General features: G+C 36.0%; 1 protein-coding gene across 2 annotated transcripts in view; it reads right to left on the bottom strand.

The window, feature by feature from the left end:
- LOC310893273 (uncharacterized protein) overlaps positions 1-13698 on the bottom strand; it is a 296192-nt gene that overhangs the window by 16087 nt on the left and 266407 nt on the right. The window contains exons 8-12 of one of the 2 annotated variants that reach the window (XM_083821963.1): positions 12960-13050; positions 10883-11053; positions 10181-10288; positions 3002-7025; positions 757-858 (exon numbers count right to left, since the gene is read on the bottom strand). In XM_083821963.1, the coding sequence (XP_083678089.1) occupies positions 10970-11053; positions 12960-13050 (175 nt within the window). In that variant the 3' untranslated portion in view covers positions 757-858; positions 3002-7025; positions 10181-10288; positions 10883-10969. Of the gene's footprint in view, positions 1-756; positions 859-3001; positions 7026-10180; positions 11054-12959; positions 13051-13698 lie in introns of both variants that reach the window. The other variant, XR_014578859.1, reaches the window with a different exon arrangement.

Genomic DNA, 13698 nt, shown 5'->3' with positions numbered 1-13698 from the left:
TTCATAGTAGTTAGAAGTTTGGCTGAACAGCTTTAGGAAGGTAAAAGAAGTGCTGAAGGCAGTAGAGGAGAGCAAATGGTAGGTCAGAGTTATAATAGACTGAACTCGAAGATTTTTTTCTCAGGTTACTAAGGCCCCATCCTATACCCATTTGTGAATAAACAGTCCCTAATTCACACATATTTTGGAGCAGTTGCCTCCAAAAATCCAAGTATTGCTTTTATTTCTTTTCAAGTGTTTCTTGTTTAAAGCAGTGAAAAGTGTTGCATATGATGGGCATGAAGTCAATGATTCGATCTGCTTAGATCTGTGGCAAAGGAGATGAACATTTTCTTGGACGTATTTCTTGCCTCCAAAAGGATTTAAAAGGTGAATTCTTCAAGAGAGTCTAAGAATATTTGGCACTCATCTCCTTTTAAATTGATATTGGATAGCTAAAGCTTGTAAGCATCTCTGAAAATTTTCACTCTTAATTTTTAATAGTTATACATCAATATATCTTATACACACACACACACACACAGAGTCTTATTAATCAATAAGAGGAAGTATGGGCTTGCTTTATTCTTTACTGAGTTCAATCCCAAATCTCCCTAGAGAGCTTAAAGAAATAACATAATGTATAAAAATCAATACGAAAAAATTAAGTGCAACATTAAAATTTCACATACAGGAGAGTTGAAGCCTAAAATTGGAACTCTTAAAATATTCATAACGATTATATAATAAATGGGAGAACTGCTAGTAATTTGGTACCTTCCAGGATAATCTCCAGCCACACCGGTGCACAGTGAAAACTAAGACTGTTTGACACTCTGCAGGAGAACTGATTCTCTTGAGATATGGAGTACAGAGAACCTAAATAGAATTGAAAAGAAATAAATCTGAGATTGCCTAATTCCCAAATATTTAATTTAAATATTAAACAAAAAAAAATGATTCCCTGACACCTACATAAGAAATTAAATGGATATTCATTTTCTTTGTCCTTCATCCATTCAAAGCCAGTACAAACCTCCCTTACCTATGGTATGGGTCAGTTTTTGTAACTTGTACAGAATTCAGTAGAAAACAGAGAATAAAACTCAGACTAGTGGAGATGTCTGCTCCATTCACCCATTGAATAAACACTGCAAAACACTACTTAAAGTTTACATTGTGAATGAACTTCACATTTGCCACAGTTCCTTTGTATGCCTAATATATGTGATGTTATTCAGATGGACAGAGATTTACATTAAGCTCAGACAGGCTTTTGCGTTCCAAAATTAGCTTTTTTCTTCAGTCTTTTCCTTTTCATACACCCATTTTTAATTTTTTATGATTTTTTTTTGTCTGCTCTGTGTTTATCTATGTTTTCTTTTTCTTTCTTTCTACCTTTATCTCTGCAAACTCTTGACTTTGAAACATCTTAATCTCTGGCTTTTCTTTATACAAACCCATTGAACATTACCTAAACTGGCAATGTTGTTTTTAAAGGAGAATAAACTAAAGTCTAAATAAATCAAATGCCACACAGTACAGAAATGTTAAATAAACCTAGGATTTACAAATTCTTTTCTTCATTCTATACACATAGTGCAATGGAAAGAGCTTACATTGCTGCACATAGCAGATATATTCTTTACTATCCTAAATGCTGAAATTACATGGAATTATGCATTTTAACCAAAAGCTGAAGAGGTAAACTTATGAAATGAAATCCAAGTATCAGGGTTTTTTTTAGGTGCATCCCTCTTAACGTTGAACCTAGCAGGAGCTATAAAAAGGATCTTCCCAGACTAATATTATCTTCCTTCATGGGAAATCAGAATTTTCCTCCCTTTTTCTAGAGATTTAAATGTTTTAAGTTTTGCTACTTTATTTAGCCACATCATGAAAATTTGCTCTTATTACATTTCTTCATGTTGCCCAACTAGTCACAGCTACATACCATGCTGTGATTTCTTTTTTCTTAATGTTGAAAATCTTCCCATACACACAGTTGGAATTGCTCTATAAAATGCTGAAACAATGCAAACAAACAGCTTGGTGTGTTCTTTCTTGCTCAGCTTACTAGTAATCTACAATTTGAGTATCAACATTGTTAAATTGGCCCTAATTCTGTATAATTACTGGAGACATTTAGGCTTGAAACTAGCAAAACTGGAGAGCGTGCTTAGGAAGTTAGGCTAGAGTCACTACAAAGTATCTTGTGTTGCTTTGTGAGGATTTCTTCAGCTTGTTGTTGGGTTGCATGCCTTTCAATTTCGCTGGAAGAATTCCTAAAGCTTTATTTTTGCTAAGACTATAAAATATATGTTTGGGTTTGTTTGTTCATATTTTGATAGCAGTATTTTTTCTCCTGCTTTTCTGTTAATAATACTAGGAATTTGTGTTTGTTATCTCCTTCATCATAGGTAATCAGAACACTTCATTGCTCTCCAGCATAGTTTATGACAGTGAAGCTAATGGTATGAATTTAATGGACTGGACAACTTTTGTGAATTGGTAGCATTTGGTAGAATTTATATATTCTTTAGCCTGCCATTGCAAAATACCGTGTAAAATAAAAAGCAGTAAAGAACACTGACATCTCTGGGCGGGTATATCTGTACAAAACACACACTTTCTCTCTCCCCTACCACCCCCTCCCAAACCCTTCTAAAAATGGATTTTTTTTAACCTAATCAACCAATATTTACTCTCAGTGAGCTCCCAAGATACTGTACTCCTTAGATAGTTTTCATATTGGTATAAAAAGTATACATCTAGAACAGAATTTTATGCAAGTAGCAAATGTTAATGACGGAGCATTTGGGCCACTCCTGCTACAATAAGTACAGTTTCAAGGTGTGATAGAAGGTAGAGAAGGTTGCTGCCATGTGAGAAAGCCCTTAGTGTGTTTTGACCTAAAACTTTTCTGGCCATTTACATCTGTGCAAATCATGCTGCTTTTCTGACATTACTACAGTTTGACTGATGTCAGGAAATAAAAGTTTAAAGTAAAATTAGTGCTCACCTAACTTGGCTCCTGTAGACAGCTGCAGCTTCTGAGTGGGCTAAGTTAAAGTTTCACTGTTAACAGATATCTATAACAACTGAATATTTCTCTTGAATGTTCTTCAGAATAAATGGGAGGGTAGCTGGTTTCAGTATAGCTGATCTCACCTGAAGAAACCGAGGAGAGAATGATGTAGGGTATAAAAAAATAAAAAATTAAAATAAATAAATAAATAAATAAATTTTAAGTGACCACCCTCAACAGAGGCTGTATAATGCCTCTGGCGGAGTTCCCTGTTTTTCTAGAAACTAGAGAGTGAAATCCTGGTTGCTCAACTTTCTAAGCAAAAGTCTTATAAACTTCTTTTGAACAAAAGTGGGTTTTTTTGATTTGTTTTATTATTATTATTATTATTATTATTATTATTATTATTATTATTATTTCTTTCCATTCTCATCAAGTTAAAGGTTTAAGGAAAAACAAACAGCATTGCTCTTATTTATCCAGATACCGGTCAGGAATATTCCCCCTAAAGTGCTGTGCCAATAGAAGTACTGCGAGAGAAGAACCAACTCCCATTTCTGGTTTCCTATTTACCCAACAAACCCTCTTGGTGCTACATCCTTGTATATATTGTAGATCTGGCCATTTGTCCCTTCCATAGGACACTTGCCTTGCTGGTGGCTAAGGACATTACAAAGAACAAGGCATTTCAAGCTGTGCTATTTCTATTCCCTCTGGAAGCCATTCTTCTGCAGCTTTTTATACCTCATATGATGTTCTAGCTAAGTTCACACGTACCACAATACTCAGAACATTATCCTTAAATAGATATGAGATACATTTCTGCAGAGTACCACATGAAGGTGTAGCACATGAAGGTATCCATATTGTAAACAAAATATAACCAAATTCTTCCTCTGCAAGAAATAAATAAACTCTGCAAACTTATAAAAAATAGCAATAATAGTAATGATGAGTAGTCATATTTGCGGGCTATTAACTTCAAGATTGCTTTACTATACAGGCAAACATTTTAGCGATTTTAATAACAGGATTCATTCTTGAGTAGGTCAAAATTAGTGCCTCTGTTAATAGGCTTTGGAGAAGATGCTTTGAAGATCTTTTTGCAAAGGTGGTGAATAAGAACATTATTTTTACTATAATGTTTCAGGCCTCTGCACCTGGACTTGAGAATTAGCACCAAATAGAAAAGCATCAGTAAGACAGAGTCCCATTCTACAATGGGAAAATAGTGCTTTAAATCTTGATGGACCAAAATTACAAAGCTAGATCTTTATCATAAAAAAGTAATCATTTCTTTATGGTTATACTTAGAATTTATGTGTCAATGAATTATTTGTATAAATACTAATAAGAAAGTTTGTAAGTTGTCCAGCTCATCCCACCAGAGAAATTGAAAAATATGTCATTCATCTGACTGGTCATAACTAACCTACATCGAAATGATGAATACTGAAGACAGAACATTAACATCCACATTCACCAAAAGACCAATGGAAACAAACAAAAAAATACAGGGAAAGATATTTCAAGCTAATTCTGATAGTAAATACAAGGTGAGCAAAAACAGCAGATACTGTTATTGGCTAAAGTATTTACCCATTCTATTCAGAGTACTTTTAGTGTCAACTTTTGAACAGAAATACAGAAAGACCTGCTTGACCATAAGAATTCTAGGACATGTTTAGAGAAAGATTAAACCAAGATTTGGTTTCATGCAGAAATTAATAATTTTCTAAAGAAACTACGCAAAATTCCAAAATCATGACCTGTTATCTTATACTACAGGTAAGACTGAGTATAAGATGAAATGAAAGAGGAAAGGGACAAAATGAGATGCACAAAGGTCTAGAAAATTTAAGTATTGGTTATCAAAACATAGATATGTATTTAAAGTGGCTAAGTTAAGTGGCATATATATATTTAAAGTGTCACTGCTATGACACACTTGAAAATTTCTCAGCATATGTGTATAGTTTATCTTCTTAGCATTACAGTACCACTTGCACCAACTTATACATTCATTCTGATAGCTCTGAGCCATAGGGCATAATTCTTTGTAGAACATCCCCTAATTATTTATTGTCATAGCCTGTAATCCTTTCCATATTGCTAAGTATCAGAAATTTCTGAAACAATTGATAAAATGAAATTTTATTTACATCTGAATCTTGTCCTATCCCTGTAATACCTCCAATTAGATACCTAGTCCACCACCACAATCTGTGGATGACAGGACCTTGGAAGATACGCCACAGTGACAACAAAAGTGGTTCACTTCACAGACTTGATTTCCTGTATACTAAAGATAGGTTAGCCACAGTTTATACAGAAAATTTTAACAATGAATCAGTGTACAAAGAGATATATTTTGAGTATCCCTCTCTCTTTTTTTCTTTTGAACCCTTAATAAGTAGTTATCCCAAGCATTAAAATAATGCATTGATGAACCTGTCCACCTGAAAGGAAAAAAAAAATCATCAAGACAGGCCCTCCTAATTAGTTGCTTAAATAGCTGCTGCCTATTCATGGATTAATCTCTATCAGTGCCAGTAGAAACCAGAAATATTTTAATTTATTTGAAGCCATTGAACCAAAGAGATATTAGCTGTGGGGCTGTTCTTGCAAATTGCTGAGCACCTCTGGGAGACATTCTGCATGTCAAACCCTCATCATACCACTGGGAGCTGAGAATGCTGAAAAGAGTATGAAAATAACGCAAAATAGTTTCTGCAAATATTTGCCCACATTTTAAATAAAATCACTTTTGCTTTGTTTGCACCTTATTTTATATTCAAGCTTGATTAACATTGGCAGTGTATTGGCAAAAGTGAATTACAGCATTTATGCTTGCACTACGCTAGCATGATCATTCAGTCAGTGAGGAAAAAGAAAAAATGCCATGATGAACTTACCTAGATAAATCAGTTGGCACAGATGATTTCCTAACAGTACCACTCCTAAGAGTATAAACTCCACGCTGGATCCTTGCTGGAGACAAATCTGAGGAATATTATTTTTGCCCTGTGTGAAGTGTTACTTAATGGAATTCACAGAACAGATGATCATAGAAGTGTGGTAACACAAAGGCAATAATTAGCCCTCATTTACTTATCAATATGATTCAATAGGCAAAGTATTCTTTGCCTAGAAACCTAGAAAGTCAGATGTTTTGATTAATAAAACGTAACAGTTTTGTGTCTTGCTTCAATTTCCCAGTCTAAAAAATGAATGTATTTCCTGTTCTTTCAATAAAGTTCTCTGCAATCTATGAGCATCTGCCCATATCCATGAAAGAATACAATATTTTGATTCTAGATTTCAGTCTCCTATAGCTTCCTCCTGCTTGGTCAGGTTCACACCAGTCTTTCATAATATGCCTAAGGATTATATGCCACGGGAAATAAAAAGAAGAAACAATATTTAAAAAAAAAACTCAAATAATTCATGGAAAAAAAATGTTAAAATATATGAATTTTGCATTTTAATTTAGTAAATAAGACATCAAATAAATAAATAAATAACCTGTCCTATTTTAAATTTTCTGATGCATTTATAAATATCTGTTTTTTAATCCAGCAGAGAAAAGTTATGAAAATCACAACTTTGCATTCTTTCTACAACCACAAATCACAAATCCAAGCTGTTAACACAACTGGCATTTTTTTTCCCAGTTTTACATCATTATAACTTCGTTTACTGTGGTATTGTTGCTCTTGATGTACCTTGGCATAAGTTAATTGCAAATAAGAAACTGTTTTTCTTTACTTTTTCCTGTTTTTATTTACTTTTTCCTCCTTTTTTTTTTTTAACTTGCCAATTAGTAAGTAAGAGCAGATCTATAAAACTGATATTAAAAACTTTACCTGATTGAGATGAGGGACTTGCATTGTGGTGACTACGTGAGTACCATGCCTTTCTGTTCCTCAGCTTCTTTTCCTTTTACTTCATCAGACTGTCTGTGGCATGGGATAGTGTGCCTTTTCATGAGGCCTGGTAGGGAAGAAGGACTCCCAACCTGGTCAAAAACAGTAAACACCATTTCATCCAAACATAGCACATGGGAGTGATTCTTAACTACTAAGAGTGACTACTGCATTGATTAAAACCACCATTGCAAAAGTACATCCCAACAAATCAGCTTAAGTGCAGGAATTCTGCATATGCTCTTCCTTTCATGCTGGCGTACTCTTCTCAGAGAAGTCAGGGCCCAAAATGTGCTCCTGCCCCAGCCTACCACATCCTCTTGCCACTTGCCAGCATTTCCACATCTCCACCACAATCTTCCCAGGTCCAAGTCCTCCCTCAGTCAGCAGCCAAAACGTCCTTGGATGCCATACATCCCAGTCAGTGTTAAAAATCCAGCCTTCCTCTAATGGAAACTTTCTTATGAAGCAAGTACAGAGTTAGTGATCCATCTCTCTCTCCTGAAAAGTGGGAGGATAGTTGAGAAGCTAAGAATTTCTGTGACAGATCTTGGGCAACATTTTCCAATCACATTTGTTTAAGATTCAGGGTCCTTGCCTCCATGTCACCATACATCTGTACTTGCACTGTTTGCCAAAGTTTAATGAGGAATTATTAATAACTATATGGAAGCTTTTGTTTCCAGGTTACCAAATCAAAAATAGCCTAGGTATGTAGAGGACAAATAAGATGTAAGTTTACTCCAGCTTTAGGGCCTCCATAGAGTCTTCAGTTGATGTCCCTGTTACAGTTTTGAATGAGGAAGCAAAGATTGAAATGGTAGACTGCCACTTATTCTAAGCCTTTAGGGTGACCTCCTGCAGTGGTCAAATTTAAGGAAATTCTACTTAAGAAAATAGTTTTAAAAATCAGCAGCCTAAATTGTTTTTTAAGATGAGTCCATGTGTGCAAAAAATATTGTCTCATTTCTTGTACTAGACCAAGATTCAGTGATCTGTCAGTTTACAGAGAGAATCACCCAGTTCTTGCTAGTTTTTGCAGAATATATGACTAATGTATGCCTCCCGACTTTCTATCAACGTCTGTTATTTTCATTGTGTTAATACTGAAGAGTCCAATGAAAGATCTAGAGACTACTTTGCTGGATCCTGTAGAAATTACAGAATGTAAGAGACAGGCCTAGTAGATAAGAGTTGAATGAGTATCTGCTTTTGCACTTTCACATTTCCTTTAATGTAAACTGGGGTGGCAAGAGTGAAATTAATAAAGCTGTTCTCTTTCAGTCTGAAAATACGAAAGTGCAGACTTGAAAAGGTGAAGAAAGACAGGCTGAACATGTCTTTTTCCCTCAGCATACCAATCCCCTCCCATGTATTAGCCTTGGTATATTGCTTGTGATCTGCAACCTTCCATCTTCTCACAAACATTTATTGGGCAGGATTTAATAGTGATTATCCAGGTTAGCACCTGGAAATATAGCCTGAAGGTAAAAATTAAGAAGAACTGCCTGAAGTTCACTATGAAACTCTGTGGAGAGCACAATGCACAGGAGGGAAAACCTACCGAACAATTTTAAGTGTTATTTTTCAAGTTCATTAATAAATGCAGAGAATTTTAAAAAGGGAATTATGCTTCCTGAAGTCCTGAGGGATTTTACTGCCAAATGTCTGAAAATTATCATTTTTATAGATAACCCAATTAAAGAGAAATAAGGCTTTTGCATCATACTGAGAGTACTAAACAGGGATTTTAAAAGGATCTGTTTCTACTTAATAATTTAATAAGATTTCATGTTTTGTATTGTTACAATGGATAGTTGAAGAGCAAAACCTTTTCTATAATTTCAACTAGAAGTGAGTTATTTATTGCTTTGGGACATACGAGGAAGGGATTCTTTACTACTTTAAGCAGTTTTCCAATAGCAGCTATTTTGCTTTGGAGAGGAGAAGGCTCTGAAATGATGATTCATCATCCTGCATAAAGGTGGTAAGGAGGGATCCCATATTCAGTCCTTCAGTTATTGACCCAATCCCACTGTCTCTGAATAGTGCAGAAGCTCTTATTTATTTCAGTGAAATTTAGATCTCACTATTAACTGCTCCTCTCTTGCTCAGGATGGAAGTGCGATATGAGAGAAGTGTCACCTGACATGTTAGTCAATGGAAAGGGAGAATCCTGAGTAACTTTATTAGTTCAAAATAAATGGTATTAGGACCTTTAGGAAGTTTCATACTGGGAGTACTCATCTGACCTCCATTCCCCTAACTATGCTCAGACTGTGAACCTAGAATGCTTTGCAGCACAAAAGCACATAATTCAGCTCTACAGGAGAGTACCAGTAAAACACACTGCTATGGACAGAAGGGGAGAGAAGAAAAGGCACACAGACAGAGACACTGCTGTATATCTTTTGGTATGCCTGGGGACGTATATCAGCTTCTGCAGACATACTCAGGTACCCAGGAGAAGTTTTATCTGAGAATTCCTAGGTTAGCTTTTCAAGATGCACAAGATAATAGAGCTTTCCATGAATAACAGTTTGTTATTACAGCTGGTCGAAGTACTTTTGTTTGAACTTTTTTTTTTTAATCTTCTTAATAGAAATGAGTTTTTGAATAAAAAGAATGTTTCAATTAATATTTTTGTTAGGTCCTCAAAAAAAAAAAAAAAAGCCTAAGGTTTTTTACCAATGAGAACAGGTTTGGAGTTTCATAATTTCACTCAGTTGCAGCTTTTGGTTAAATAAATAACCCCATAAACAGTTTTAAAAAAGTCCTACAGAAAACCAATCTGTACTTTTCAGTAAGTGGGGCAGGGAATTTGTGAGCAGGTAAACTACAGACACACTAAACTCTTCAAAACAGATTAAAGTTACATGCATGTTGTCCTACTGCCACAGCATGGTACCAGCTCAAGGCTTCACAGGAACATAAGACAATTTATTTGGTCCTCACCTTGAAATGAAAGAGCAGGATGTGGAGAAAGGAGGCTGGAAGAAAAAATGAAATGTGTCTCTGTTCCTTCTCTGCACCACGTTTCCTGCCCTTTCAACTGATCTGACTATGCTGCTCTGCCACAAGCATGCCAGCACTACTTCTTATACAGACAAGAGAAAAAGGCAGGCCTGGATGAGAAACATGGGAAAAACCTCAGGGAAAAGGGCAGGAAGAAAAAGAAGAGTGAGGCTAATGAGCCCATGCAACCTTCTAGGAATCCTTAACCCCCAGAAATAGTTCTGGTACTTGCCTTTTTTGAATGTGGAAGCAGAAAGTTCTCCATTTTCCATTCTTCAAGCAAGAGGGAGTGACAAGCCATTTGGATAGGATACTCTGCTCAAACAGTTACGCTTTTCTCCTAGACACAAGTAAAATATGCAGCTGCAATCACCTAGCCGTTCTGGGAAGTCTTTGAGCATAAATTGATGCTTAGTTTGCCTAGGCAAAAAGGCTGGCCCCCAGTAAGGAGGGCAAAGTGGGGCAGACAACACATTAAGGACATAACAAACTACATAGTTTCATACATTTTTCTCCCAGCCTTGAGAATAGGAGAAGACATCTTGTTTGGGGATCTGACCTACAGACTTTAGTAAAATGATCATATATTCCTTATCAGTTAGTACATTTCAGTGCAACACCTTTTTTTTTTTTTTTTTTCTTCCTGTTTCACATACATTGGAATAAACAAAGACTGTAAAACACACTTCCAGGAAAGGAACACAATAAATCATATTTCTACTATATACTACACCTTGATATAAAGAATAATAGTGAAAAATCCTGACATAGCCATATATTATTTATGTGGTGCCTTCTGAGAATTCTGCACATTTTTTTTTTTTTCACAATGTGCAGTGCTACTGCTCACAGATGTGGAAGAGCTGATACTTTCTATCATTGTTATAAGTGTGTGTGTGTGAGACAGAGAGAGTGGGTGTCCTCTTGCACACACATTCCTCAGGCTCTCTATTTGGATTCAGTTTGATGCTCCTTGTTTCTTCCCGTGGCAGATCCGCCGTGTCCATGTGCAGGGAAGCAATCATAATAATGACTGACATGTCATATGCTTGAACTGCTCCTGACGAGAGGCTGGGTTGAAGGAAGAGAATGTGAAGCTGTTAACCTATAAGAGCAGAAACCGTATATAGAAAGATGTAAGCTGGGTCGAGATGGCAATAAAATTAAGAGAAGACATGGAAAAAATACATGCTGGTATATAAGCATTAAACCTGAAGTCAATAGCATGTCATGAGATATTACCATTGCTTTAATGAACCCCAAAGTGAGCTTGATTTTTTGTTAGCAAAGGATCCAGCCTCAGAAATTTGTCGACTCTCAGCAACAGCACTTTCCTACTCCCTTCAAGAAAGATGAAATGCAGCTCAGTGCAGTGTGGCCCTCTCGTGTAATTCCCCTGAATGAGAACGGCAAACCTAGGAGTGCCATGTGAGGTTGGCTTTGACATACCTTTTTTTTTATTATTATTTTTATTGATGTGAGTTTCTGACTCCAAACATGAAGTCATGAAACTGAAGGCAAATTTGTAGCTCTCACAGTCTTGGCACCAGGATACAGGGGTGGGAGGTGTCCCTTTTCTGCAACATCTAATACTCCAATACCCTTATGTCTTTCCAGTATTATCACTCACAGAGTGAATGTAAATACTGATGGTACACGGCATTACACTGAAGCTCTTCTTTTTTTTTTAAAAAAAAAAAAAACTATTATGTTTGTTTTTATACGCTGTTTCTTTTTTGTTGTTGTTTTTGGTTTTAGGGATGGTTTCATTCAGAATAATGGAGCACTGGATATTAAATGTGTGTGCCTGTAGTCCAATGAACTCAGTATGCTGCTCATCTTGTTACTATACTTAATCTAAATAACCTTTTTTATGCTCTGCTGGAATGGCATTTTCAAAAGGCTATATAGTAGTAAATGAGTGTATATGTCAGTAAGGATTTGCTAGACAAATCAAATCTTCCTGACAAGTACATTTATTCATTACTATTTACTACGCACTCCAGTTTGAAGGACAATTTTTGTGATCGGATCATTAACATTTACTGTCATTTTGGCAACATTTTCCAACTTTTCTCTTTGCCTCCCTTCTTGTCTGGTGTGTGCATAGCAGTCTGCCTAACAGAAGTTAGCTTTACAAGGATTATATCACCAATATGTTAAACAGATCTTTTTTTCCCCCCTGTCAAACTGGCTTATAGCACAGAAGGCTCTTAAGTATTAAAGCAAATGTTAAATACAAGGTTCCTAAGTGTAACATTAAGAATCCACCACAGCTACAGCCTTGATAAACAGCAGGGAATATTTTCTTACGAGATCACTACTTCTTGACAAGCACACTTGCATATTAATGTTTCCAAGCCAGATCTTCAGTAGATATAAATCAATACATTGATCCCAAACTGAAGGCCTGTCTCTGACACTGAAAAATACCATGCAATTAAATTAAGCTTCAATGTATTTTGGTCCTTTTTTAATTAATTTTATTGTGACTTCATTGAAATAAAATTAATTTCATTTAAGAGTTACTTAGCAAAAAGTCTAGGAGGAAAATAGGGAGAATTTTGCTCTTTGGAAGGACTTGTACACTTATCAAGTGTAACATAGCGAAAATGTTCATAAAACTGCTGTTGTGGGCAAATGCTGGAGACTGTGGGAAGCAGAGTCCAGGAGTAAAAGTACTGTGCTGAGGCAGATAGGACATCATAAGAGAAGAAGTGAGATCAAAGCTATTAAGAAGGGAGATTTATTCAACAAGTCACAGCACAATAAAATAAAAGAATATTAATCCAGAAAAATACCCTGTCTATAGCTGCAGGTTTGTTTGTTTGTTTGTTTTCCAGGAGCTCACAAATATGCAAGTACTCAAAGAAACCTCCCACAGTCAAAACTGTATCAGAAGCTTTTTTCCCTTTGGAGAATGGTATCTGTCATGCTACTGAAATTTCAAGGTATCTGCTTAAAGCCCATGCTACTGGCTCAGACTGAAAAAGGGAAGGAGTAAAGGGTACCTGAAGTGCTTGCGAAGTCAGTGGTGGGTCACCAGGATTTAGCTGAGGATTAAATTGCTCAAAGACAGATTGTGGTATCTTCAAAATAGACCTAATTGATTAAAAGAAAAACGCTAGAAACCCTGCTAGTGCAGCAGAGCTCCAAAGAGCAGACCAGATCTACTGCTGCTTCATGTCTCATAAGGGCTACTTGGAAAATACTGAAGCTTTGAGCACTATGACAAAAACTGGGGGGGAGGTGATTTTAAGGATTTATAGATTTTCATCTGAATTTCCTCCTTCTGATTGCCTACTAGACAATACTGATTAAGTTTCAGAGTATATGAAACAATAACAACAATAAAAAAGGAAATTCTCCAAGTAATTGGAAATAATTACAATAATTTAGCAAATTATAGTTGACACAAGGGTTTTTTTTAAAAAAATCTTAGTTTTTGGTTTGTTACTCACATTTCTCTAGAGTTAAGCAGAAAGTCCAAGAGATGACATTTCATGTCAGTTTTCTCTAAGCAATCCAACGTTCCCCAAGCAGCACTGAGATCTGGCTACTCAATTGGCGTGCTATAAATAAATAAGGAACCTGGATGCACAGACAACATAACCCAGCTCTGCTCCCCAGGGCACCCACGGGGAGCCCTTGGGAAACTGGGAGTCCTGGCAGCACGGCTTGAGCCAGAGTCAACAGAAATGACTTTCAAGACAAACACAAAAATCTCCTTGGTAAATTAGTTAACACTAA

This window comes from Anser anser (assembly GCF_964211835.1).
Source record: "Anser anser genome assembly, chromosome: 2".
NCBI classification, from domain to species: domain Eukaryota; kingdom Metazoa; phylum Chordata; class Aves; order Anseriformes; family Anatidae; genus Anser; species Anser anser.
This window is presented reverse-complemented; position numbering and strand designations above follow the sequence as displayed.